The following is a 26327-nucleotide window of genomic DNA, read 5'->3' as shown; positions in this document are numbered from 1 at the left end:
ATCACCTTCCCCCCTGCAAAATCCAAGACACAGTTTCAGATTTTAAAGCATTTCAAATTTCTAGATTAGCCATGCTCAATGACTAGGCTATGCCAATATCTCAAAATCTGAAAAGTTACCAAATCTGGAACACTTTCAATTCACACTTAAGTAATATTCAATCTGTACAAACATCTTATATACACATTTTTCCCATAAGGGACAGAATATTAAAGTAGCATATAAACACTTCAAATGCACCACTCAAAGCAACAAGAAACTGACCTGACCACAAAATTAAGACTAAGCAGTACTGACCCCTGTAACTCTGAGGACGCCTTCCATGCCAGAGAACAAAAGATAAAGGGCTCCTGCTACCACAACCTTGTGAAGAGTGACTCCAAGGCGAGGCCTAAAATGGAAGCAGAGACGCTGGAGTGAGCAAATGAGACAGAGCATAAGGCAAACTAAACAACAGCAGCCCACATTAGTTAGTGCAGACCAACAATTTAGTGACAACTAGGACATACCTGAGAGAAGAAAAATCTTAGTGACACATAGCCTTACAAGGTAAAAGAGTACTAAAACTTACTTGTTCTTAGTACTAATTTAAAAACAAAACAACAAAACGAGCTGGTGCTGGAGGATTGTGGTTCAAAGGAAAAGTTCACGAGGCTTTTTGTTTTTGCCTGGGCTGGTTTCAAACCACAATCCTGAAATCTGGGCCTCTTGAGTAGTTGGGATTACAGGCACGAGCCACTGACAGTGCGCAGCTCATGAGACTCTCATCTCCAATAAACTACTCAGAAAAAGCCAGAGGTAGCATGGTGGCTCAAGTGGTAGAGTGCTAGCCTTGAACACTAAGAGGCTCAGGGACAATGCTCGGGCCCTGAGTTCATCCCCAGGACTGATACAAAACAAAGAAAAACTCAAAAGCTTTTTATTATAAATAAACCCACCCACCCTCCAGTGCCAATAACTACCAACTTATAGCCAATTCTGCTCCACATGTGCTCCATTCACTTGCCATCCTTTCATATTACCATGAAGCATACCATTTTTGTTTCTATGTTTTGCAATGTGTCTTTTAACAAATAAATAATCTAAATATCATTAGGAAATCTAGAAGTGTTAACAATTCCTTTTCATATAACCAAATTCCTATTATAGTTTATTAAATAAAAAGTACATACACAAGCTCAAACCCCAGCAAAGGCAAGTCTTTTGAGCAATAGCAGTATGAAGGAAGAAAAGCCTTATATCTTTAATATTAATCCTACAAACTCAGAATCTACATTTTAATAAATTTCCACGAAATAGTACAGTAGTGTAGTCGTTTTAAATGTACTGGCTTGTATCACATCTGCCTAAGCCTTAGATGTATGTATTTTTTGTTATAAACCAGGTAAAACTCTGTAAAGGCAGAAAAATGTCTCCCTACTGTATGTCTTACAAATCTTGAGTATATACTAGGAGGCAATTAAATATTTGCTAAATGAATATCATTTAATAGTTAAATTCCCCTATCCCATTCCTCTAATTCCATTATGACTGAACTCCCTAAAGTATCTATCTGGTTAACTCCAATTCTCTTTGGAACGCTCTCTAATTGGGCTTTTGTCCTTATGACTTCACCAAACCTGCACTTATTGTTGTTACCAACACTCTCCATGCTAGTCGGTCCAATAGTAAATTCTTAATCCTCTCACTAGCTCTATCAGAAGCATTTGAACTAAGCACTCCATGCTGGGTGCTGGGGGCTCACACTGTAATCCTAGCTACTCAGGAGGCTGAGCTCTGAGGATCGAAGTTCAAGTCCCCATGAGACTCTTATCTCCAACTAATCACTCAAAAGCCAGAAGTGGTACTGCGGTAGAGCGCCAGCCTTGAGCACAAAGAGGGTCAGGGACAGCATGTAGGCCCTGAGTTTGAGGCCTACCACAGGCATACGCGCACACCCACACACCCACACACCCACACACAAGCATTCCTCCTTGAGACAGTCTTCATTTTGCCTCCTACCTCCATGGTCACTCCTCAAATTTCCTCTAACTCATTACTGACTTCTAAATATCAGAAAATGTCCAAAGGCCCTTGTGGGGATCTTTTCGCTCTATATGTCACTTCTTTGGGGTCCATGTCCAGTCTCACTTTAAATAGTATCTCCATGTTGATGATTCCCAACTAAATTTCGGCCCATGTAGATACCTATCTGGTCTTGCCCCTCCCCCAAACACGTTCACCTAAAGTCTCTTCCTGAACTTGGCAAATGTCCACCCCTTCTGCCACCTCATCAGACCAAAACAGTTGGCACCATCCTGGGTTCCTCTTCTCTTTCACATCACACCTCTGATTCATCGGGAAATTCCACTGGTTCTACCTTCAAAACATATACAGAAGCTCATCACATCTCGGCATCTCTTCCCTTGGGTGTACACACAGCCCCAGCATCTCCCTGACATCTTTGCTTGAATGTCCTGAGGTGAGGCCTTCCTTGAACACCCTACTTCCAAAGCAAGCCCCAGCTCCTGCCTAGCACCTCTAGCATTCCGCTTCCCTTCTATGCTCCCAACGTTCTACTGACAAATAACATATTTAACTCTCTTATTGTAATTATGTCTGTGCCCTCCTTCTCCACAATGTAAACTTCAAATCTTTCGTGTATATCCAGAGCCTAAACGACTCCTATTTATATATATGGTAATCAATAAATTTTTGAGTAAAAAATAACTTTTTAGAAAGTTATAGTAAGATATATACAGATATAATAAATAGAGGTATGTATGATTAGGTGTGTGTGTGTGTGTGTGTGTGTGTAGTGAGACTCAAATTCAAGACCTTGTGCTAGTGCTCTACAACTTGAGTAATGCCCCCAAGGTGATGTTTTTGCTGGTTAAATGGAGCTATGGTCTTGAGGGCTTTTCCGCCTGAGCTATCTTTGAACCACAATCCTCAAATCTCAGCATCCTGAGCCAATGCGCCAGGCTGAATAAAATAATTTTATTAAACTAAAGGTGTGGCTCAGTGGTAAAAATGCGTGCCTATCAGTATGAGTCTCTGAGTTCAATCTTAAGTATTGCCAAGTGAGGAAAATCAGAGTACAGAAGTAATAATTTGATTATAGGGGGACAGTATATTCTAAATTTTCTGGGGTTTTTTTGCCAGTCCTGGGGCTTGGGACTCAGGGCCTGAGCACTGTCCCTGGCTTCTTTTTGCTCAAGGCTAGCATTCTAGCTCTTAAGCCACAGCACCACTTCTGGCATTTTCCATATATGTGGTGCTAAGGAATCAAACCCTGGGCTTCATGTTTGCAAGGCAAGCACTCTACCACTAGACCATATTCCCAGCCCCCCTACATTATCTGTAAGTAAAAATACTTTTAAGTTGAACTTAGCATAAAAATATACTTGTTATATAGTAAAAGAAGTAATAATAGTTTCAGTGAGACCGTTGTTCCCATAAAATAATCTTTGTGTTGTTTTGTTGCCAGTCCTGGGCCTTGGACTCAGGGCCTGAGCATTGTCCCTGGCTTCTTTTTGCTCAAGGCTAGCACTCTACCACTAGGCCATATTCCCAGCCCCCATAAAACAATATGATTTGCATAAAGTCACATAAATTTACTGTACAAGTTGGGTGTGCCAACATTTATTACACTGGAAGTGTCCACTGACTGCCCATCTGTAGACATGCCTTGAGCTCTACAAAGTGAAAGAGCAACACTTTTCCAACATGTGTTACAATGCTACCGAATTGCAGGTGCCTCTTTTAGCTCAAAATTACTTCTTTTATAGAATTTTGGCAGAATTACATCATAGGAAAGCAGCAAGTGTTTCAATTTAAGTATCACTTTCATTTATTTTTCTATTGGATTGAATACTTACTTGACAATGCCATATCCCAGACTGACTATGATGACCAAGGTTCGAGCCAGTGAGCGTTTCACTGCCGAAAGCAGCTCTGCGAGGACCAAGGCACCTTGGACTACAGGAAAGAAAGAGCAATAGGGCTAAACTCTAGGCTCAGCCTAAGGTGCAATTCCAATACCATAACGCAGGTACCAGACTTCCTTCAAAATGAACACTGGTATTACTCTTGCTATAACAAGAATGCCTCTTCTGAAATTCCTATAAACACGTGCTGATAAACTTATTTATATAGCAATGTGGGTGTGCTCAACGCTTCCCACCTACCCACTACCAACTCCCTCACCTTCACTAACTCACCTCATATGTAGACAGCTTGTAACATCAGGGAATTTCTGTATCATTTTCAAAATCTACGAAATATAGCTTACTCATGGGACAGCACACAATATACATATGAGCATGTGTATAGTTTTCAACTTTATATCTATTTTCAAGTTCTTTCAAAGACCACAGAAAGATCTAATTACTGTATCTTGCAACTACAAATATAAATATAAATAGTCAAATGATCTGCTAGAACTGAAGCTGTTTCAATAAGGTTCAGAACCAAACAGTATCTATTACAACCTGTTTACCTTATAAAACTATAAGCCTCTTCCTATTTTCTTGGTATTACTGCATATTATCAATTCTTAGATGTAAACACACACACACACACACACTTGAAATAAGGTGTGTTTTGCAATTTAAGACATCTTATGGGGCTAGGAATATGGCCTAGTGGCAAGAGTGCTTGCCTTGTATACATGAAGCCCTGGGTTCGATTCCTCAGCACCACTATATATAGAAAACGGTCAGAAGTGGCGCTGTGGCTCAAGAGGCAGAGCAAAAAGAAGCCAGGGACAGTGCTCAGGCCCTGAGTCCAAACCCCAGAACTGGCCAAAAAGAACCCAAAAACCAAAAAACAAAACAAAAAGAAGCCAGGGACAGTGCTCAGGCCCTGAGTCCAAGGCCCAGGACGGGCAAAGAAAAAAAAAAGACATCTTACAATTACACCAGAATTGTTTACCTTCCTTACATTTATATAATAATGATGCCTTAGATATTGATGGCAACTGAGCTTTAATGATGACAATTCTTATTCCCCAAAAGACCACTACTTTTGTAATTTTTCCAAGCATGTTTCAGCAAATTTTTCTTATATCATCAACCTCATAAACTGCAAGATTAATAAAAAAAAGTCACAAGCACACTGATTCCACTTAATTTATGTAAATGAATAATTAAACAGAAATGAGCTGGGATTATGGTTTAGCGGTAGAGTGCTTGCCTTGCATGCATGAAGCCCTGGGTTCAATTCCTCAGTACCATATAAACAGAAAAAGCCAGAAGTGGCACTGTGATTCAAGTGATAGAGTGCTAGCCTTGAGCAAAAGAAGCTCAAGTACAGTGCCCAGGCCCAGACCTCAAGCCCCAGGACTGGCAAAAATTAAAAAAAAAAAAAATAGAACTATGTAATAATTATTGACCTTAGGAAAATTTTTCTACATTGAACCAATCATTCAAATATCATGTTTAATTACATACCAGATTCTCCTTTGTATCGGATATTTTGAAATTCTGCATAGAAGACAGCTTTCTCAAGCATCCCGAGAAAGATAACAGCACCAATCCAAAACTGAATTCTCAGGAGATCTCTCCAGTAGCAGGCAGACCAAGCCAGCCACAGAACACCAAACAGGACATATACAATGCACATCACCATGAAAAACTGTCACCCAATTGGGTAAGAAATAAAAAGGAGAGTTAGGGTCAATAACCAAGTATCTACATTTAAAAGCAATATACAGTCTTAACAAACTAAAAAATTTTAAAGCCACATATCCATCCTACTCTTTACTTGAAAAATAATTATTTCTGTGACATTTAACATAAAAAATATTGAAAAATCATCTCTGGAGGAGAGGCAGAGAATCTAAGGACTTGTCCTCAAGAGTGTATTAACAGCCTTTTCAGTGCATGATGGAAAAACATATAAATGAAGATTAACACTGAAGAGGAAAAAGTTACAGCAGGGTGAAGATTACACCTAGAAGCAGTGAACCAAACAAAAACAGGAAAACTTAATGGGAAAGCAAGACAAGCATGACCAAGTAGTCAGAAAATAGATTAAGGATATTCTTAGATAATGGCATATCCTCACATACATGCAAACACACGCATACTCTCTGAGGAAATGACACTGCACACTTTAGGTACTCTAAGTGAGCTCAGAAACTAGAGGTTACAGCAACATGGACCATGCTTTGGATCCTAGAGAATGTCAGACATGAGATAATCACTGAGATATTACTTCTCAAGTGGGGGCTGGGAATATGGCCTAGTAGTAAAGTGCTTGCCTTGTATACATGAAGCCCTGGGTTCGAGTCCTCAGCACCACATACATAGAAAAAAGCCGGAAGTGGTGCTGTGGCTCAAGAGGTAGAGTGCTAGCCTTGAGCAAAAAGCCAGGGACAATGCTCAGGCCGAGTCCACGCCCCAGGACTGGCAACAAAAACAAAACAAATAAATAAAATACTCAAGTGCCACACTCTGGTGGCTCAGACCTGTAATCCCAGCTACTCAGGAGACTGAGATCTGAGAATTATGGTTCAAAGTCAGCCCCAGCAGGAAATTCCATGAGACTCTTACCTCCAATAAACTACATAGAAAATGCCAGAAGTGGCGCTGTGGCTCAAGTGGTAGAGTGCTAGCCTTGAACACAGAACAGAAGCCAGTCCTAAATTCAAACCCCAGGACGGGCAAAACATAAAATAAAATACTCAGGTTATTGAGATAAAATATGAGGCCTGCAGGGGTTTCCTAAATATGAATTTATACACATACTGCTAAACTCATTTAAATGTCAAGGTTAAAAATATTAAGTTCACTTACAATCATCAGTGGGTAATCCTCAAGTGTGAGATACTCATAGGGGCCCTTCAATTCAACAGTCACTGCCAAAATATAAGCCTCAGAATTAGTTTAACAGGTTCATACATGAAGGAAAACATTATCTACTATATACTTAATGAAATTTATGGACGTGTCATTGGATCATTCACTCTTAACCACTTCAATCCTGGTAAATACTACATTATGTGTGTATAACACAACAAATCAAATATTCTCATAGTGCGTCCTGTGAGCCATATAGGGCTCCACCCCTGCCCCAGTGTGAGGCAGAAAAGCTCTTTCCCCAGACTCAACCTAGAATGAAGGATACTCCATGGAAAACCTTTTCAGAGATGCCCATCTCCTCTAAATTTTAAACACACTTCATGTATATTTCCTTCCTTCCTTCCTTTTCTTTTTTTTTTTTGCCAGGTCTGGGCTTGAACTCAGGGCCTGAGAGCTGTCCCTGGCTTCTTTTTGTTCAAGGCTAGCACTGTACCACTTGAGCCACAGCATGACTTCCTGCTTCTTCTGTGTATGTGGTACAGAGGAATCAAACCCAGGGCTTCATGTATAGGAGGCAAGCACTCTACCACTAGGCCATATTCCCAGCCCAAGAACATTTGTAATAGAGAATGTTTTGAAAAAGCTATAATTAGAATACTTAATGGTGAAATGGACCAATATTACCAACAAAGTCAGGAGCAAGCTAAGAATGACTGCCATCAACATGTCTTTTCATATCTACTGAACAAAGCAAAGTAGGAAAAGAAACTGCAGAGTAGAAAGAACAAAAATAGAAAACAGAGAAATTCAACTAGTTCAGAAGTTAATGCCATTTTGCAGAGGAGAGATGAAGACTCCACTGGACAGCAACAATAAAAAGGAAAACACTAGCACACTTGGGGAAAGGAGCTGAGGCATTAAAAAATAACCAAAGGTGATTTTTTTTTTAATGTTTTGCTTTGGTGATCAAATTTCATCAATTTTTTTTTTGGCCAGTCCTGGGGCTTGGACTCAGGGCCTGAGCACTGTCCCTGGCTTCTTTTTGCTCAAGGCTAGCACTCTGCCACTTGGGTCAGAGCGCCACTTCTGGCTGTTTTCTATCTATGTGGTGCTGGGGAATCGAACCCAGGGCTTCATGTATATGAGGCAAGCTCTCTTACCACTAGGCCATATTCCCAGAGCCTCATCAAAAATTTTTTAAAAGAAGATGATACTAGTGAAACACTTCTACAGTAGGAGGACCACAGGAAGGAAAACAAATTTCAGTATCTGTGACACCTAAGAAAAAGTGCCTGAGACTGTGCTTGCTATTCTGAATGCAGAAACATGTCTTCCTTCTCCAATCTTGCCACTTGTCAAAAACATTCTGAGTTGTTCCCACTCATGCAGCAAGTTTACTCTCTCCCCTATGCATGGAACAAACACACAAACTCGTAAAGATAGAAACTGAACTTACTGGTAAAAATATTACTTAGTGAGCCTTCTTTCACTGATTCTTTGGAGGATGAAATGCCAACGTGTACAATAAAAATGTATGGTGCATCTTGCCACGTTTGCAATGGCTCATGCATCGCCTGGAAGGTAGAAGGCATCAGTGCTTTTTACGTCATAAGATTTAAAACACAAGACATACAATTAAAAGCATAGTTCATATTCTTTAAAGCAACACGAAGACTTTACTCCAGAATTTGTCTCAGAGACAAAGTAGTTCTTCACTTTCATTCACTAACACAGAAAGCACAACTCAAAGCAAACCTGTAGTGCATACAGTGGACTACATTATAAATTACTAGGTCAGAATACCTTGTATTGTATTATACAGATATTACGTTTAATGTACATGTTCCTAAATCAACAAAAAAAAAATCACTAAGTTGAATCTCTAAGCCGTACTAAGTTATATTTTATGCACTTCTATCATGAAACTAAGGAATTTATAGATTTAAAGTACCTAAAAATATCCATGAGTGTCAGAAAATATGGATAATATATATTTTTAACATACATTGCATGTTATATATACTTTATTATAGATACACTATGTCTTAATAAAGCTATTACAAAATTAAGAACTTAAACCAGGCAAAATGGCTCAGAACTATAATCCAACACTTGGGAGGCTGAGTGAGACAGGATTGTGACACTGAAACTAGCCTGCAACATGTATCAAGGGCTGTCTCAAAAACAGACAAAATTTTTAAATTAAAATTAAAAACTAAGCAGGAAGGGATGGATAAGAATGTTGAAAGAGTTGACACTGATTAAGATGCACTGTATTCATAAACCGCTTTGTTAGTTAACAACTCCTTTGCACTACTGAAGATAATAAAAATATACTCAAGGAAAAAAAAACTTTAAATAGCTTTGTAAAACACATGGCCCAGCACAGATAACTATCTCATTTATAAATTTTTAGCTGCAAAACTTCTGAGGAATTGGTCACTACAGATTACAATAAGAAGTAAGATGCTATATAATGTGTACTTTGGAAAATATAAAGGCATAAATACAGCTTTTGGCCTTATTTCCATTTACCAAGGTTTCCTAACTACATTCTATCACAGATAACTTTATATGGCATTACATTAAAGTCTTTTGAATAAATTCCTTCTGGTTACAAATATTTAACAAAAGGGGAAAATAACTACAGCAATTCAGGTTTATTGTACAAAGTCCATAAAACACAAACGCTTATCCAAAGAGAACCAATATTAATATTTTGGTGTGTAGCTTCCGGTCTTGACTTTTTTACTTATTTAGTTTTGGTTGGTTGTGGAGCTTGAACTCAAGGCCAGGGCACTGTCCCTGAGCTTTTTTTACTCAAGGCCAGCATACTACCATTTTGAGCCACAAAGCCACTCATGGTTTTCTGATGGTTCACTGGAGATAAATCCCATGAACTTTCCTGCCCAGGATGACTTTGAACCATGGTCTTCAGAATTCAGCCTCCTGTGTAGCTAGGGCTATAGGCATAAGCCACTGGTGCCTGGCCTTTACTTTCTTTTTAAATACCAGCATATTACAAAGACAATTCAAGGGCTGGGGATATGGCCTAGTGGCAAGAGTGCTTGCCTCGTATACATGAGGCCCTGGGTTCGATTCCCCAGCACCACATATACAGAAAATGGCCAGAAGTGGCGCTGTGGCTCTAGTGGCAGAGTGCTAGCCTTGAGCAAGAATCCAGGGACAGTGCTCAGGCCCTGAGTCCAAGGCCCAGGACTGGCCAAAAAAAAAAAGACAATTCAAATCTTCACAAGCATAAACTAAACCATATATACTTACAGTTCTGTCTCCAGTAACAGTAACATTGGTTCCATTCTCTTTAGCCTTTAAATGGTAGAAGAAAATTATAATTCAATTTTTTTTTACTTTAAGAAATAAGTAAAAAAACAAAACAAAACAAAAATATTACCTCTTGTTTTTCTCCTAAAAGAGGCAGTCGATGAAGAAAATCCCCAGAAAAGCTCTATGAAAGAAACATAAAACTAAATTAAAGATGTATAATAAATGTGGGCTGGGAATATGGCCTAGTGGTAGAGTGCTTGCCTCGTATACATGAAGCCCTGGGTTCAATTCCTCAGCACTGCATAAACAGAAAAAGCCAGAAGTGGCACTGTGATTCAAGTGGTAGAGTGATAGCCTTGAGCAAAAAAGCTCAACGACAGTGCCCAAACCCGGAGTTCAAGCCCCAGGACAGGTCAAAAAAAAAAAAAAAAAAAAAAAAGACAATGGTGTTGTGTTTTTCACCTTTTTTTGTTTTATTCCAACCTCTATCCAAGCTTACCTGTGTTTTAAAGAGTTCACTACAGTTCTGGAACAACTTTGAGGATGTCTGATATTTCCCAGACAAGCCTCTTTTTTCCTTAAGTTTTTCCAAGTATTTCTCTACTTCCTCAGCCTGGGGAAGAAAAAAAAAAAAGAGAACACACAAACTATTTGACATACTTTCCACAAGTAAGACACAACACTAAGAGGATAAATATTTAACACAATACTAAGTGCAAACATGATTTATAGTTTACTGTTTTAAGAATCAACACATTAGAGCCCAGACTGCATATATAGCAGCAGCTAAAAACCTAAAGTCAGTGAACTTTATAATGCAGAATTCTGGTTTTTAACTCATCAACAATAGCTTGCTAACAATTCCAGGAAGACCAGGACACTATCAAGAATCCAAAGGATTTTAGTCACATGAAAATATATTTAGGAGTTACCTGGGGCTGGGGATATGGCCAAGTGGCAAGAGAGCTTGCCTCGTATACATGAGGCCCTGGGTTCGAGTCCCCAGCACCACATATATAGAAAACGGCCAGAAGTGGCGCTGTGGCTCAAGTGGCAGAGTGCTAGCCTTGAGCAAAAGGAAGCCAGGGACAGTGCTCAGGCCCTGAGTCCAAGGCCCAGGACTGGCCAAAAAAAATATATATATATATATATTTAAGAGTTACCTGGGGCTGGGAATATGGCCTAGTGGCAAGAGTGCTTGCCTCCTACACATGAAGCTCTAGGTTCGATTCCCCAGCACCACATATATGGAAAATGGCCAGAAGGGGCGCTGTGGCTCAGGTGGCAGAGTGCTAGCCTTGAGTGGGAAGAAGCCAGGGATGGTACTCAGGCCCTGAGTCCAAGGCCCAGGACTGGCCAAAAAAAAAAAAAAAAAAAAAAAAAAAGAGTTACCTGGCCAATTAACAAAATCTACCAAAAGATATACTCATGGTCATAAGCTAACATGGAGTGCCAAACTGTCCCCGTCATTCCTAGCCCACTGCTGATATTCTTGACACACGCATCACAACGGTGGCTTCCTATCAGTTTTGTGATTTTTTTTTTCTCAAGTACCATCTCTGATCTTGCCTTCTAGAAGACTCCAGTACTGCACCAACAGTCCTTTGCTTGTCATTCTCCATACTTGAATCATGGAGCACTTCAAAGTAATTATCACTGTTTTTTCATATAAAGACAAGATCTTGACAAGATTCAAATGTATGAACCACTTGACTATAAATTCAATTAGCAATCAACTAAGAGAAAATGTTATGCCATACACTACTCTAGAGATGTTATCATTCATTTCTTCAAAATTCTTCAGTCCTTTTGTTCCTTCCAGCGATATCCAATGTTAAATAACTTAAGCGAAAAAACAAAATATCTAGGGGGGGAATTAAAAACAAACTAGGAAAATTCAGAGCTGGAGGTGTGGCTCAGTTGGCAAGGGTACCTATTTGGCTCTCCAGGGTCTGAGTTCAAACAACAGCAAAAGCAAGTTATTGGGGCTGGGAATATGGCCTAGCGGCAAGAGTGCTTGCCTCCTACACATGAAGCTCTTGGTTCGATTCCCCAGCACCACATATATGGAAAACGGCCAGAAGGGGCACTGTGGCTCAGGTGGCAGAGTGCTAGCCTTGAGCGGGAAGAAACCAGGGACAGTGCTCAGGCCCTGAGTCCAAGGCCCAGGACTCCCCCCCCCCAAAAAAAAGCAAATTATTGATATGAATATTTAACAAGTTTGTTATTTTTAGTTTAAAGTAAATTAATAAATGTTAATTTCTTAAAAAGAAACCCTAATAACAAAGACATTTTGGCATGGACAATAATTTTAAACTCTAAGAGTTCTTAGCTGGACTTTGGTGGCTGTTTCCTGTATTATCCTCCTACTCAGGAGGCTGAGACTTGGAGGATTGAAGTCAGCCTAGGTAGAAAAGTTTGTTAAGACTCTTAACCAGCAGAAAGCCAAGCTAGAAGCATGACTCAAATTGTAAAGCACTAGCTAAGAGCAAGCAAACTGCACAAAAATTTCAGGTACTAATTTTAAGCCACCATACTGGCATAAAAATAAAATAAAGAGTTCTGAGATCAAAAAGTCAGAAATGGGCTGGGGATATGGCCTAGTGGCTAGAGTGCCTGCCTCGTATTCATGAGGCCCTGGGTTCAATTCCCCAGCACCACATATACAGAAAATGGCCAGAAGTGGCGCTGTGGCTCAAGTGGCAGAGTGCTAGCCTTGAGCAAAAAGAAGTCAGGGACAGTGCTCAGGCCCTAAGTCCAAGCCCCAGGCGACAGCCTTGAGCAAAACACTCAGGGACAGTGCCCCAGGCTCTGAGTTCAAGCCCCAGGACTGGCGAAGAAAAAGAAGAAGAAAGAAGAAGAAGAAGAAGAAGAAGAAGAAGAAGAAGAAGAAGAAGAAGAAGAAGAAGAAGAAGAAGAAGAAGAAGAAGAAGAAGAAGAAGAAGAAGAAGAGGAAATAATACTGATGTGGCAGGTATGCAAATCAAGTAACACAGCTTTGACGGCTCTGTGCTACTCTTCCATCTAGAAAATTAAGGCACTGGAAATACATGACTTCTAGGGTCCAAGAAATGCCTATAATTTTGTTCCTTACCTTGAAGTTGTAGATTTCATTGTAACAATCAGCACTTTTCAGAAACCAGGTTATATTCAAAGACAAATCACAAGGTTCTCCATCAACTATAAAAGAAGAAATTGTTATAAATAAAAGATGATTCTCTTCCCTAAAGCATTTCTCTATTAGCCTATATTTTTTATCCTACCCCATGCTGAGATTCTCAAAGACCAACCCTTTTCTAAACATAAGGAAGTGGAGTAACATATGCAAAAAGAACCTAATGTTTTCCAGAAAAAAAAAGTATCATTCCTGCAAAGAAATAGTTGGGTTTATTGCTTTCTGAAATTGTATACTGTTTCTATACCTTTAGACCTCAATTTCTAGATCTCTATTGAGAAAAAAGCAGGAATGATAAAGTAATCTTAAGTCAAAACAAGACTTTTATTGCTCAAATATTTACTGAGGAAAGGGTAAGTATACAAGGGTACAATAAATAGCAGAGTAATAGGCCAAACAGGAATGGGAGAAACAAGCTATCAAATATCCTTACGGAGGCCACAATCTATTTGAAGAGACACAGAGTAACATTAGGGATGTCACAGAGCAATGTTTCATAATGTTAAAGACGGTGATACAAATAAAAGCTTCAGTTAGGGAAAAATTCATGGCTTGGACCATGAAAATATCCAGACTACATAGAAAAAACAATGAAAAAAAGACAAACTTTGGGGCTGGGAATGTGGCTTAGTGGCAGGGTGCTTGCCTAGCATGCATGAAGCCCTGGATTCCATTCCTCAGCACCACATAGACAGAAATGGCTGGAAGTGGCGCTGTGGCTCAAGTGGTAGAGTCCTAGCCTTGAGCAAAAAGAAGCCAGGGACAGTGCTCAGGCCCTGAATCCCAAACACCAGGAATGGCAAAAAAAAAAAAAAAAAAAAAAAAAAAAGGAAAAACGAAGACCTAAACAGAAGATTTGCAAGGGAATTTAGCTAGAAAGCTATCAGGTAATGTAAAAATGACTACTAACTTAGACAAAGTATGGAACTTTTTTTTCTAATTTACTTTTCAATGTTTTAAAGGTGATATACACCTTTACATATGTCAGGTGATAAGTACACTTCCTTTTGCATAGTATCATCTGTTCCCTCATTCTCTCCCTCTCATTTCCACCCATGAGTTACATAGTCCACTTTCATCAATGAAAGCTTAGAACTCTGAATGGAAGAGACAGTGACAAGCGGCCTGCCTATGCCAAGGAAGCTACAAATCACTCCCACTAAAGTACAAAAATCAGAGGACAACTGGCAAATATGAGAAAGAAGTAATGAAGAAAAAGATAATGAAAAGCTGGGCTCTGGTGGCTCATGTCTGTAATCCTAGCTACTCAGGAAGCTGAGATCTAAGGATCAGAAGTCCCAAGCCAGCCCAGGCAGAAAAGACTTCCTGAGATTCTTATCTCCAATTCACAACTCAAAAACCAGAAGCAGAGCTGTGGCTCAAAGTGATTAGCACTAGCCTTGAGCAAAAGAGCTCAGAGACATCACTCAGGCCCTGAGTTCAAGCATCACAACAAAGCATCACAACAACAACAAAGGGTATTTTAACAACAGTCAAACTCTCTGAAAAACAATAAAAATATACAGCTTAGCAGGGTGCTAGTGGCTCATGCCTATAATCCTAGTTGCTCAGAACTCTGAGATCTGAGGATCATGGTTCAAAGCCAACCCAGGCAAGAAAGTCTGTGAGACTCTTCTCTCCAGTTAACCACCAGAAAAGCAGAAGGGAGCTATGGTTCCAACTAGTAGAGCACTAGCCTTGAGCAAGAAAAGTTCAGGGGCAGCACCCAGGCCCTGAATTTAAGCCCCATGACCCACGGGGGGGGGGGAAAAAAAAAGCTTAGAGATTGGTGAAAGGTACATAAAAAAAGGAGCATAAGTTGTCACACTATTTTAAGAGACAAAATCCTCTACACCTAACAGCTACCAGTAAATATCTAGAAAACCAAGCAAGGCAATATGTCAAAGTAGGTTTGGCTTCAATCAAAAGTCAGGAGATATTACCATGGGTATAATATGTTCCTCATAGAAATTATGCTTGTTTCTTTCACTCCCCAATAGAATGTAAATGTGATGACATATGCTCCATCACTACCTGTTGTCTTAAAAAAAAAAAAAGAATGCCTAACATGCAGTACATAGGCAATAACAACAATCAAAAGACCTTTACACTTTCTGGAGAGATAGATGTTCAAATGCACACATTAACGACAGAGCTTCTCATGACAATTTATTTGCCAATATAAAGCCAGTTTCATCAGTAAAACAAAAAGGTTTTTCAGCATAGAATGGGACAGTTTGGATTCAGAAATAGTGCTTGTTCCACTAGACAAACCGGTTTCATTCTACATACTCCCTATTTCTCTCTAAACATCTTTGAATTTGCTCCTCCTCTAGGTGGTAAGATACTCCCTTGGCAAATAAAAGGTCAATTGTCTACATTTGTTCTGAGCCAATGATCTGACAAACCTAGGTCTTATTTTAAGTAATCATCTAACAAGCATACAAAAATAACATCAGTGATATCCGACTCAGAATGGACTAAAAAAACATGCAGACACCAACTTAAATATAAGTCAACCGAGATGTAACTGAATAAACATTGTATATATCGTCTGTAATGTATACCTACACACATTATGGTATTACATATTCAATACATGTGTTGAATACTGTATATGTATAGCGTGAGTGTATGTTATATACAACATAGAGTTCATATACCAGCAATAATATATATTGTATACAGGTGTAATGTATGGTAAACTGAAAAACAAGGAAATAAAGTTCATACAAGTATTGTGGGAATATCATTCAAGGAAAGGATTGTGAATGTACTAAATACTGTATTTATAAATAGATACTTCCAGGTTAAGTTTCTGAACTTAAATATATTGCAAATAGACTGAGATACAAAATAGGTAATTTAAAAGCTTGCAACTTAAAAAAAAAATGCCCATGAAATCCAAAAACTCACATTTGAGAAAGATAGTGGTATTTCTGAAAAGAATTTTTCCAAAACTGAAGTAATTTTTCCCCTGCAAAAGTAAAGGATAAGTAGTTAGCATTGGATCATTTCATGTTCCAAGAAAGAATATAAATGTCTAAATTTATAAAGTATCCAAATTAGTTTTCCTAAACAACAACAAAAAAAATCAACATATCTCCTAGCAAAATTCCATCCCATCCAAACGACAAGATCTTGTCCCTTAGTGCAGCTATGATTCGCCCTACCCCCTACTCCACAGGCCATAAAGCAAGGACTAGAAACCTCAAATCTCAAGCCCCTTAATCAGCTCCTCTCTTTTACTCACTAGCCACCGTTTTCTTTCTTCAAGTAACTATCCTGTGAGTTTTTACCTTATTAACAACTAAAAAAAACAACAACCCTAAGATCGAGAACTTGGAAGATCTTCACCGAATGAATAAAAGCGTAATGATTGTCATACAGATTTGCAATCGGCGAGCAGAAGAGACTAAAAAAAAAAAGGAGGAAGTCGTTTTAACAGAACTAAAACGCTTTTGTTTTGGTAAACCCTACTGGCAATCTAGTTTTTGTGGTTCACAGGAATAACTAAAAGACCTTAGAAAGTGGGAGGGGAAGAACAGGTGGATATGTTTAATCAACTGTCCAAATGAAAAGACCAGACTTCACGACATTCAATGTGTGTAACTGTTTTGGTTTTGGTTTTTTTTTTTTTCTCCTGGTGGCCCAGATCTTTCAAGCCTCCTAAAATCGCACAGCCCGTCTCGGAATGATCATTCCGAAGTTAAAAAAAAAAAAAAAACGAAATCAAACCCACCCCACCCCGGGAGTTCAGTGAGAATCAAACCCCAGAAGGCTGCAGGCAGGCTGGACGGGGCGGGAGGGAGGAGGAGGAGGAGGAGATCCAAAACGCCTCCTGTACACATCTCTCTCTCGCGCGCGCGCGCGTCCAACCCGGGCTCTCCGGATGCCGACCGGGAGAAAACTTCACCCGGAAACCAAGTCGCCCTGATCGGTGCATCAAGTTCTTTGAAGAAGCCTGGCGCTGAAAAGTTCTGTTCCCCGACAGCTCAAGAAACCGCTCCGCCGCCCTCTCCTCCTGCACCGGGTGGCCCTGCCACTCCTCCTCCTCCTCCTCCTCTTCCAGATGTACGGCCCAGGGCCGCAGGGACAGAGGACGGGGGGGGGGGGGGAAGAGGGCCCCTCACCCCGACGCCCCCACCACACCACCCCCTTGAGAAGCGGACTTGGGCAGAAGCTTCATGAACCCCTCGGGCCGCCGTAGCCCCATCCCCAGCCCCTTCCAGGTGGAGCATCTACGGTAACACTCACCGACGGCATCGGAATGTGCCACTTGGACCGGTCAGCAGCACACACAGGTGAAGGTCCTGCACCAAACCACGACAACGGAAACGGCTGAGCCCCCAGGAAAAGCATGACAGGCAGTACTTGAAGCCACGCAGCCGCCGCCATCTTCACCGCCGTGGCGCGCCTACCCGGAGCGTTTCAGCCCCCTCCTTCCGGTTCGTCCCGCCCTCTTCCGGCTCAGCGCGAGGGAGGGGGAGCTGAGGGGGCGGGGCAGGAGAGAGGAGAAGGCGGGACCATCCGGGTCCTTGAAACTTCCGGGAGCCTTGTGAGCTTTTTTTTTTTTTCCACCGTGAAGCCCCGCCCTCCGACATCCGTGAGCCTGACTGCGCAGGCGTCGTCGTGGGAAGGTCTTCTCCGGTGACTTCCGGCTCGCGCGACCTCACGCTCGCTCCTTCCTGGGCTCGCCGGGTCCTGCCTGGGCTCGAAGACCTGGCGGGAAGCCCGTGAGGCGTTCACCTGGCGGGATCCCCGTGAGGCGTCCGGGCTCTCTCCCCTGTGTTCCCGCCTCTCGATGATAAAGTCGGACGCCCGAGTCGGAAGTCTATAGAGAATCCAGTTCCTTAGCTCGCCTGACTGGCGCCCGGTAGTGAGGTCTCGGGTTCGGGAGGCGTCGAAGCCCGGGCTTGCAGGCGGCCGTGCGGCGGCCGGCGGTGGCGCCGCGCCGGGGACCCTGACGAGGCCCCTAGTGTCCCTGAGCTGGGCTTTGGCTGCAGCACCGTTTGGCTGGAGACACCTCCACCGCCGTCCCCTCGCGGTCCGAGAGAGAAGCGGGGAGGGGGTCGGGTCCGGGGACCCGCACGCAGTGGGACCGGACCGGTCATTCCGTGCCAACCAAATACGTCGCCGTAGAAATGCTAGTTTGCACCTGAAAAAAAGAAAAAATCACGGGAGTGAGGGTCACAGTTTATTCCATCTTAAAGACCTGGAGGGGATTTCATGTCCCAGTAACTTCACGCTGGTGAAGTGCTGCTCATCATTAAGAAAGGCAGCTCCTTGGCTTTTTACACGCATCTGTGGAGGGTGTGTGTGTGTGTGGTGTGGCCAGAGAGCAGGGACCCAGAGTGCCTGGGAAGCCATGGAAACACCTGGGAAAGAGGAAATCAGGTAAAGGCTAGAGGAGGTACTGACCACAGAACGGGTGCCCTGCCGGAAGGCAACCTGACTGCTTGGGTTTTGTTTTTGCTTTTTCTTTTTGTATTCTTTGCACCGCTTAATTCCGTTTTGGCTGTGTGCTTGGTCTTTTTTTTTTTTTTTTTCCTGTGGCTCTTAGTTCTGTGTGTAGCTAATTTAATAGCCTCTCATTAAATGCTTACAGGATGGTTAAGTAACTTTAACAGTGGAAAAGTTGCAATTGCAATTGGAACTCTTGACACATGAACTTAATATGGTGTTAACTCTCCAAGTTCAGGTATATGCACCTCTTCCTGTGTCGTTCCCCAGTTCATTCTTCAAAGACACTTCAGGGTTCTCTGAATTTTACACATTTGTTCAAAAGAAACAGTGACAAAAACCAGTGACATTTATTACTTCCATGATAAACAATCTTTTTAGTATGACTAAGTGTATCTGTCTGGAGTGTTTCTTTGTTTTTTGCTGGTCCCGGGGCTTAAACTGGAGGCCTGGGCACTGTCCTTGAGCTTTTGTGCGTAAGCCTAGCACTCAGCCACTGAAGCCACAGCTCCACTTTTGGCTTTGTGTCATTGATTGGAGATAAGAGTCTCTCACTTTCCTTCCCTGGCTGGCTTTGAACTATGGTACTCAGATTTCAGTCTTCTGAGTAGCTAGGATAACAGATGTGAGCCACTGGCACCCTGTTTTCATATTTTGAAAGTTGGTAAAATCAAAAGCATAGACATGCTGGCTGCAGAAGTTTTCAGTCATATATCTATCTGCAAGATTTTTTTTTTAAACCAGTCCTGAGGTTGAAACAGCCCTGGTTGCTGTCCCTGAGGAAAGCCTATAGTTATTTTAGTTAGATTGAGTCTAGTTTAAATACATTGACTCATATACCCAAATAGCAATGAACGTTTTGTTTTTGTTTTACTCCAAAAACAATTCTACTAACTTAGTTGTTTTTTGTTTTTGCTTTTGCCAGTCCTGGGGCTTGAACTGAGGGCCTGAGCACTGTCCCTGGCTTCTTTTTGCTCAAGGATAGCACTCTGCCACTTGAGCCACAGCACCACTTCTGGCTTTTTCTGTATATGTGGTGCTGAGGAATCGAACCCAGGGCTTCATGTATGTGAGGCAAGCACTCTACCACTAGGCCATATTCCCAGCCTACAAACTTGGTTTTAAAGAACATTTGCTCTGGTTTGTCAACATCATCTGAGAGATCAAAATTTACTCCTATGTTTGCTTCTATTATTATTTTAGCACCTTGCCTGTCCCTCTCTTAGAGTATTTATTGGCTTGAATTGTTAAGCTTTTGAAGGCAGAGCCTCGTCCTTGCTAAGAAGGCACTGTACCTCCTAAAGACTATATTCCTCCAGTGGCCCACTGGTTAGAGTACTACAGAAAATTTGAACTTCATGTCTTTTTTATTTTTTCCTCTTTGAAACAGTCTCATTCTATAATCTTCATGTCTTTTTCACCCAGTAAGAATATACTTTAAAAATACTTTGTTGATTAAATAGGTAAATAAGTTGTTTGGTTTGGTTTGGTTTAGGTTTTGTCTTATTCTTTGTTCTTTTGCATTTTACTGCAATCATTCTTTTAATAGCACCCTCCTGCTGGGTGCTAGTGGCTCACACTTCTAAGTACTCAGGAGACTGAGATCTAAGGATCAAGGTGAAGCCAGCCTGGGCAGGAAAGTCCAAAACAATTTTATCTCCTATATTAACTGTCCCTAAACTAGAAGTAGACCTGTGGCTCAAAGTGGTAGAATACTAGCCTTGAGCAAAGAAGCTCAGGGATAGTACCCAGCCCAAAAACAAAAACTCCCTTTTTCATAAGTGGCAATGTTTTTTGTTGTTGTTGTTGTTGCTTTTGTGCAGCCCCAGAACTTGATACTTCACTGTTTAGCTACATGTTTTACCTAAGGATATTGCGCTACAGCACATTTTATTATCACATGAAGTTCTTGTGTTATGTCAATCGCATTGCAAAGTTTTATTTTATATATATTACATACAATTACATATTATACATTATAGAGAATACAAATGGGTTTACAAACTCTGAAAAATTGTATCTTAAATATTTTTATTTAGTGTTGAAGATGAAGCTGTTGATAAAACCATTTTCAAAGACTGTAGCAACATTACTTTTTACAGGTAAGGAAAATAAATATATTACCTAGATCAAAACATTTCTGACAGTACTTCAAAATTACTGCTATTAGCTGATTACTAGTGCTTCACACCTATAATCCTAGCTACTCAGGAGGTTGAGATCTGAGGATCAGGGTCCCAAATCAGCTAGGGCAGGAAAGTCCATTAGTCTCTTATCTCCAATTAATCACCAGAAAACCAGAAGTGGAGCTGTGCCTCAAAGTGTTAGAGTGCTAGCCTTGAGTGAAAAAGCTCAGGGACAATGCCTAGGTCCTGAATTCAAGCCCCATGATTGACAGGAAAAAAAAAATTAATAGCATTTTTTTTTGAGAAATGATAGTTATTCTAAGCAAAGGTCAGTTTGAAAATTTAATAATTAAGGAAATTATATTAAGAGGCAAATAGCCAGAAGATTATGGTGTATGGTCACCCCAGGCAAAAAAGTTAGAGTCGGGGGGCCTGGGGATATAGCCTAGTGGCAAGAGTGCTTGCCTCATATATATGAAGCCCTGGGTTCGATTCCTCAGCACCACATATACAGAAAATGACCAGAAATGGTGCTGTGGCTCAAGTGGCAGAGTGCTAGCCCTGAGCAAAAAGAAGCCAGGGACAGTGCTCAGGCCCTGAGTCCAAGCTCCAGGACTGGTTAAAAAAAAGAAAAGTTAGTGAGTCCACCCCTCTCCCCCTCATCACAACACATAAACCAGGAATGTTGGCCCTCATCTGTAAGGTATGGGTAGGGATCTGAAAGATAAGTAAAATAAAAAAGGAGTAGGGCCATGGGTATCTGCCTAGGAAATGAAGTGCCCTGGGTTCAAGCCCTAGTATTATAATTTTTTTTAAGCCTCAAGCAGGAGACTTTCACCTATAATTTTATGTGTTTATTTAAATTTTTAAAGATTTTTTAATGTATTTTAAAAATGTTTAATAAGCTTTTTTGAAATATGTTAACTGTTATTAGGTTTCCTTCCATAGGAATTGCTGTATTTTATCCCTGCATTACATTTTATGAGATTTCCTAAGCTTCCAAAAAGAGGTCTTTAAAATCTTTTCTATTTCTTTTCCCTCAGTTATGGTACTTGAACTCAGGACCAGAGTGCTGTCCCTCAGCTTTTACGTTCAATACTAGTAATCTACCACTTTGAGCCACAACTTCACTTCTGGTTTTCTGGTGGTTAATTGAGGATAAGAATTTCACAGACTGCCTGGGCTGGCTTTGAGCTTCAATCCTCAGATCTTAGCCTCTTGACTATCTAGGATTACAGCAAGATCTTTATTTTAAAATATCTACCTTGGGCTGGGAATATGGCTTAGTGGTAGAGTGCTTTTCCCTGCATGCATGAAGTCCTGGGTTCAATTCCTCAGCACCACATAAACAGAAAAGGCCAGAAATGGCTCTGTGCCTCAAGTGATAGAGTGTTAGCCTTGAGCAAAAAGAAGCCAGGGGGCTGGGAATGTGGCTAAGTGGAAAAGTGCTAGCCTTAAGCTAAAAGGAAGCCAGGGACAGTGCTCAGGCCCTGAGTCCAAGGCCCAGGACTGGCAAAACAAAAAAAGGAAAAAATCTACCTTGCCTGGCATCAGTGGCTCATGCCTGTAATCCTAGCTACTCAAGAGGCTGAGATCTGAGGGCCGAGGTTCAAAGCCAGCCCCAGCAGGAAAGTCTGTGACTCTCTTATCTCCAACTAACCACCAGAAAACCATAAGTGGTACTATGGCTCAAGTGGTAGAGCTGAAGACAGTGCCCAGGCCCAGAGTTCAAGGCCCATTGACCAACAACAGCAAAATAAAATAAATCTACTCTAGTATAATTTTGAACTAAAAACCATCCCATATATTTTAATTTTCTAATTCACTCTGTTCTAGAGAAAAAAATCAGGGGCTGGGGATATGGCCTAGTGGCAAGAGAAAGAAAAATCATGTATTTTTAAAACACATTTATTCATATGACCCCTGTTTGCTTTTTTGTTTTGTGGTGTTGAGAATTGAACCCAGGGTTTTGTGCACGCTAGGCGAGTGCTCTACCATTGAGTTCCACCCTCAGCCCCTAGCGTGTCGTTTTAACTTAGAACACTGCAGTGAATGCTTAGTCTCCTTATCAAACCACTCACTTATATTAGAGTTACACTAGAATCTACTGAGTTATATACTAAATAGTCTATTTCATGAAAAGAGGGAGGGAAATTAAGCTCATAAAGTTCATTGTTGAAAATTGCCCAGCTTCTACTTAGACAAGTGCCCTTCTTGAGCAGTGTTATGTGGAAAACTTTCATATTCTTTTTTTTTTTTGTAGTACTGGAATTTCAACTCAGGGCTTCACACTTGCTAGGCAGGTGCTTGTACTTTACCCCGAGCCCTAAAATTAGAATTCTCATCGACACTAATTTTATTAGCACTCATATAATGTACTTTATAAGAGATTTAATACTGCCTCTGCCTAAATTCAGTTAATATCACAGTGAATTTTTACATGATAACATGGTCTGTTGCTGACAATCACAAATAGTCTTCACACATTTATATGCTCTGTACCTGTAGACGTCAGAAACAGCAGCTTTCCAAGAATAACACCTACCGGGCATTATTAGACACAGTTACGACAGGCGAAGACAGCACCAAGTTCCAAATCATCAATGAAGTAACTAAGGTGAGATATATGCAAATTGTATACAAAGTAATTTATTTTTGTATTTGGGTTGAATGATGTCAATTTCCACAATAGCTAATTAAAATGATCTAAGCATCAAAGTTTTAAACCTTGTTAAAGAAGGAATATCTTTTGTAATATCTACACTGATATTTTTTCTAGATGTTTCATAAGTGTTATTTCCCTTTAAGAATTCTTCACGATATACCTAAAAGGCTAGTTTTTCCACTGCTCCTGGATTGAGGCATCTGAACACACAGAAAACTGGGCAGTGCTCTCCTGCAATGCAGTTCAGCTCAAAGGAGTTTGTTAGGATGATGAGACAATGCCTATCATACAGTTCCATTGTTGCAATAATGCTTCAGCATCTAGTAATCTATCCTGAGCTTCCTGTATCTTCCAGGATGAATACAAGTCACCCTGGTGATGGTAAATTTCTCAGTCTTAAGCTGCCCAGTAATCTGTCCAGAGTCGAATATCTGAAGAGGTTGAAAGCAGATCTTTGTCTTGTTCCTGTATATGATCACTAAACTCAGAAGCTTCCAGTAATAGGGGTTGTTAGTCAGTGCTAACACCCAAAAGTAGGGAGAAATGGAAAAAGAGAAACCTTTCCAGTCCCCATGCAGGAAGTGGGATTTCAGTGATTGGTAATTCTTTTTTTTTTTTTTGGCCAGTCCTGGGCCTTGGACTCAGGGCCTGAGCACTGTCCCTGGCTTCCTTTTGCTCAAGGCTAGCACTCTGCCACTTGAGCCACAGCGCCACTTCTGGCCGTTTTCTGTATATGTGGTACTGGGGAATTGAACCCAGGGCCTCATGTATACGAGGGCAAGCTCTCTTGCCACTAGGCCATATCCCCAGCCCCTGATTGGTAATTCTTAAACATATAACTGAGTAAATTATTGTTAATTGGGGAGTTTGTTCTTTTTGTTACTGCCATTGTTCTCCAATTTGCTTGGCCTATATGAATTTAAACACACTTTTCTAACTATTTTAATTTGGCCATTAGTACAAGTCATCTTTGGGATAACCAATTGAAGCTAATCTCATATATCTGCTCCCAGATTCCTCTCCTGGCTGAAGTTTATGGTGTAGAAAGAAACATTTTCAGGCTTAAAATCAATGAAAAGACTCCACTGAAACCAAGATATGAAGTTCCAGATGTCATCAACAAGCTAAACACTGTAAGGTAGGGCAAGGAACAAAGTATATTAGTACACCCTCAAGTATTTTTTTTTCAATCATACCTATTATTTTTGTGTTCACAGCTATAATCATTTGCAGAGTTGATAGTCAGTTATTTGAGGATAAGTTTATCAGTTTTTCTGTTATTAATTTTTGTTTTTTTCATCCACTGTTTGACTTATCAGCAGAGAGGCACAACTTTGGCTCTACTCTCCTTCTTTGTAACAAGAACAGGTATTAGAGAGACTTTGGGGAGCAAGTGGAAGGAAAGCTACTTAATTTACTCACTCAGATTAGATGCAGAGCCCCAGAGACCTGTTAATACTAGTGAAACTCCCTTGCTTCTAGTAACTTATATAGTTAGACTAATTCAGTTTAATTAAGGATATTCTCAGAAGTCTAGCCTACAATTATACTTAGGTAGAGTGTCTCAGTGGAAAACCTTTAGGGACTAAAGCTGTGTGTGTGTGTGTGTGTGTGTGTGTGTGTGTGTGTGTGTGTGTGTCCATGTCCATGTGTTTATCCTAAGGCTTGAATAGGACCTGGATGCTGTTCCTGAACTTATTTGCTAAAGACTAACACTCTACTACTTGTGCACTGAGAAAAGGAAGAGAACCTAGATATTTGAGATCTAGATACCTGGCCCTGAACTTATATAATTCCTAAGGATCTAAGCCATCTCAACTGTCTACCTGTCATACTGAAGGCTGGTGAGAGTAAGATAATAAGGATAAATAAAAATTGACCTGGTTCCATCTCCCTGTGGACCTAATCTGTTATTTTCTATTTGTGAATATATGATTGGAATGAGAAAGAAAAATAATGTTGGCTGGGGATATGGCCTAGTGGCAAGAGAGCTTGCCTCGTATACATGAGGCCCTGGGTTCGATTCCCCAGCACCACATATACAGAAAACGGCCAGAAGTGGTGCTGTGGCTCAAGTGGCAGAGTGCTAGCCTTGAGCAAAAGGAAGCCAGGAACAGAGCTCAGGCCCTGAGTCCAAGCCCCAGGACTGGCCAAAAAGAAAAAGAAAAATAATGTTTTCGGTTCTGTGCAACAAAGCATTACTGGACTTTACACACAGAGCAATGATATGGCAGTTATCATTTATTGAGTGTTCATGTGTCAGGCATTGTGCTGTGCCAAGTGCTTTAATTACAGGACTTCACCTAATTCTCTCCAAAAGCTCTTCTTTTTTTTTAATTATTTGAGCTTTACAGATAAACAAGACCTAGGTAAAGTAGGTAACACTGGTTTTTGGTGTTTGTATTTGTCGGTTGTGGGGCTTGAACTCAGGGCCTGGCACTGTCCTTGAGCCTCTTTGTGCTCAAGGCTAGTGCTCTTCCACTTGAGCCACAGCTTCACTTCTGCTTTTTAAGTGGTTTATTGGAGATAAGAGTGTCACGGGGGACTTTTCTGCCTATGCTGGCTTCAAACCAGGTTCCTCAGATCTCAGCCTCCTGAGTAGCCAGGATTACAAGCATGATCCTCTGGCACTTGGTGGTAATACTGTTATCCAAAGTTATAAAGTATATGGTAATTATGTCCACTCCTAGCTGTATGTCACCAAAGCCATGCTTTCAGTGATGGCTCTCTACTGGCTGTTATCCTTTGTTCACATGAAGACTGACTTGTAAGTTAATTGCATTGAATTACAAATCACATTGAACTATGTTAAACTGTAGCAATTTATT

The 26327-nt window shown here is 40.8% G+C and overlaps 2 protein-coding genes across 10 annotated transcripts in view; one reads left to right on the top strand and one right to left on the bottom strand.

Annotated features, from left to right (window-relative positions):
* Positions 1-17694, bottom strand: part of Tmem87a (transmembrane protein 87A) — a 29098-nt gene extending 11404 nt beyond the window's left edge. For all 4 annotated transcript variants that reach the window (XM_048332899.1, XM_048332900.1, XM_048332897.1 and 1 more), the window contains exons 1-11: positions 17503-17694; positions 16162-16222; positions 13165-13250; positions 10570-10683; positions 10198-10251; positions 10068-10112; positions 8242-8359; positions 6780-6841; positions 5433-5616; positions 3861-3960; positions 298-391 (exon numbers count right to left, since the gene is read on the bottom strand). In XM_048332899.1, coding sequence (XP_048188856.1) covers positions 298-391; positions 3861-3960; positions 5433-5616; positions 6780-6841; positions 8242-8359; positions 10068-10112; positions 10198-10251; positions 10570-10683; positions 13165-13250; positions 16162-16222; positions 17503-17643 — 1059 coding nt within the window. In that variant the 5' untranslated portion in view covers positions 17644-17694. The remainder of the gene's footprint in view (positions 1-297; positions 392-3860; positions 3961-5432; positions 5617-6779; positions 6842-8241; positions 8360-10067; positions 10113-10197; positions 10252-10569; positions 10684-13164; positions 13251-16161; positions 16223-17502) is intronic.
* A 404-nt stretch (positions 17695-18098) lies between these two features.
* Positions 18099-26327, top strand: part of Ganc (glucosidase alpha, neutral C) — a 43852-nt gene continuing 35623 nt past the window's right edge. For 5 of the 6 annotated variants that reach the window (XR_007208843.1, XR_007208844.1, XM_048332886.1 and 2 more), the window contains exons 1-4: positions 18415-18642; positions 20748-20810; positions 23343-23451; positions 24513-24637. Coding sequence is in view for 4 of the 6 variants with exons in the window: in XM_048332886.1 (XP_048188843.1) it covers positions 18614-18642; positions 20748-20810; positions 23343-23451; positions 24513-24637 (326 nt within the window). In the remaining 2 variants the exon portion in view is untranslated. Of the gene's footprint in view, positions 18643-20747; positions 20811-23342; positions 23452-24512; positions 24638-26327 lie in introns of all 6 variants that reach the window. The other variant, XM_048332885.1, reaches the window with a different exon arrangement.

This window comes from Perognathus longimembris, chromosome 23, assembly GCF_023159225.1.
Source record: "Perognathus longimembris pacificus isolate PPM17 chromosome 23, ASM2315922v1, whole genome shotgun sequence".
NCBI lineage: Eukaryota > Metazoa > Chordata > Mammalia > Rodentia > Heteromyidae > Perognathus > Perognathus longimembris.
The sequence above is the reverse complement of the archived record's forward strand: the minus strand, read 5'-3'. Positions and strand labels throughout refer to the sequence as shown.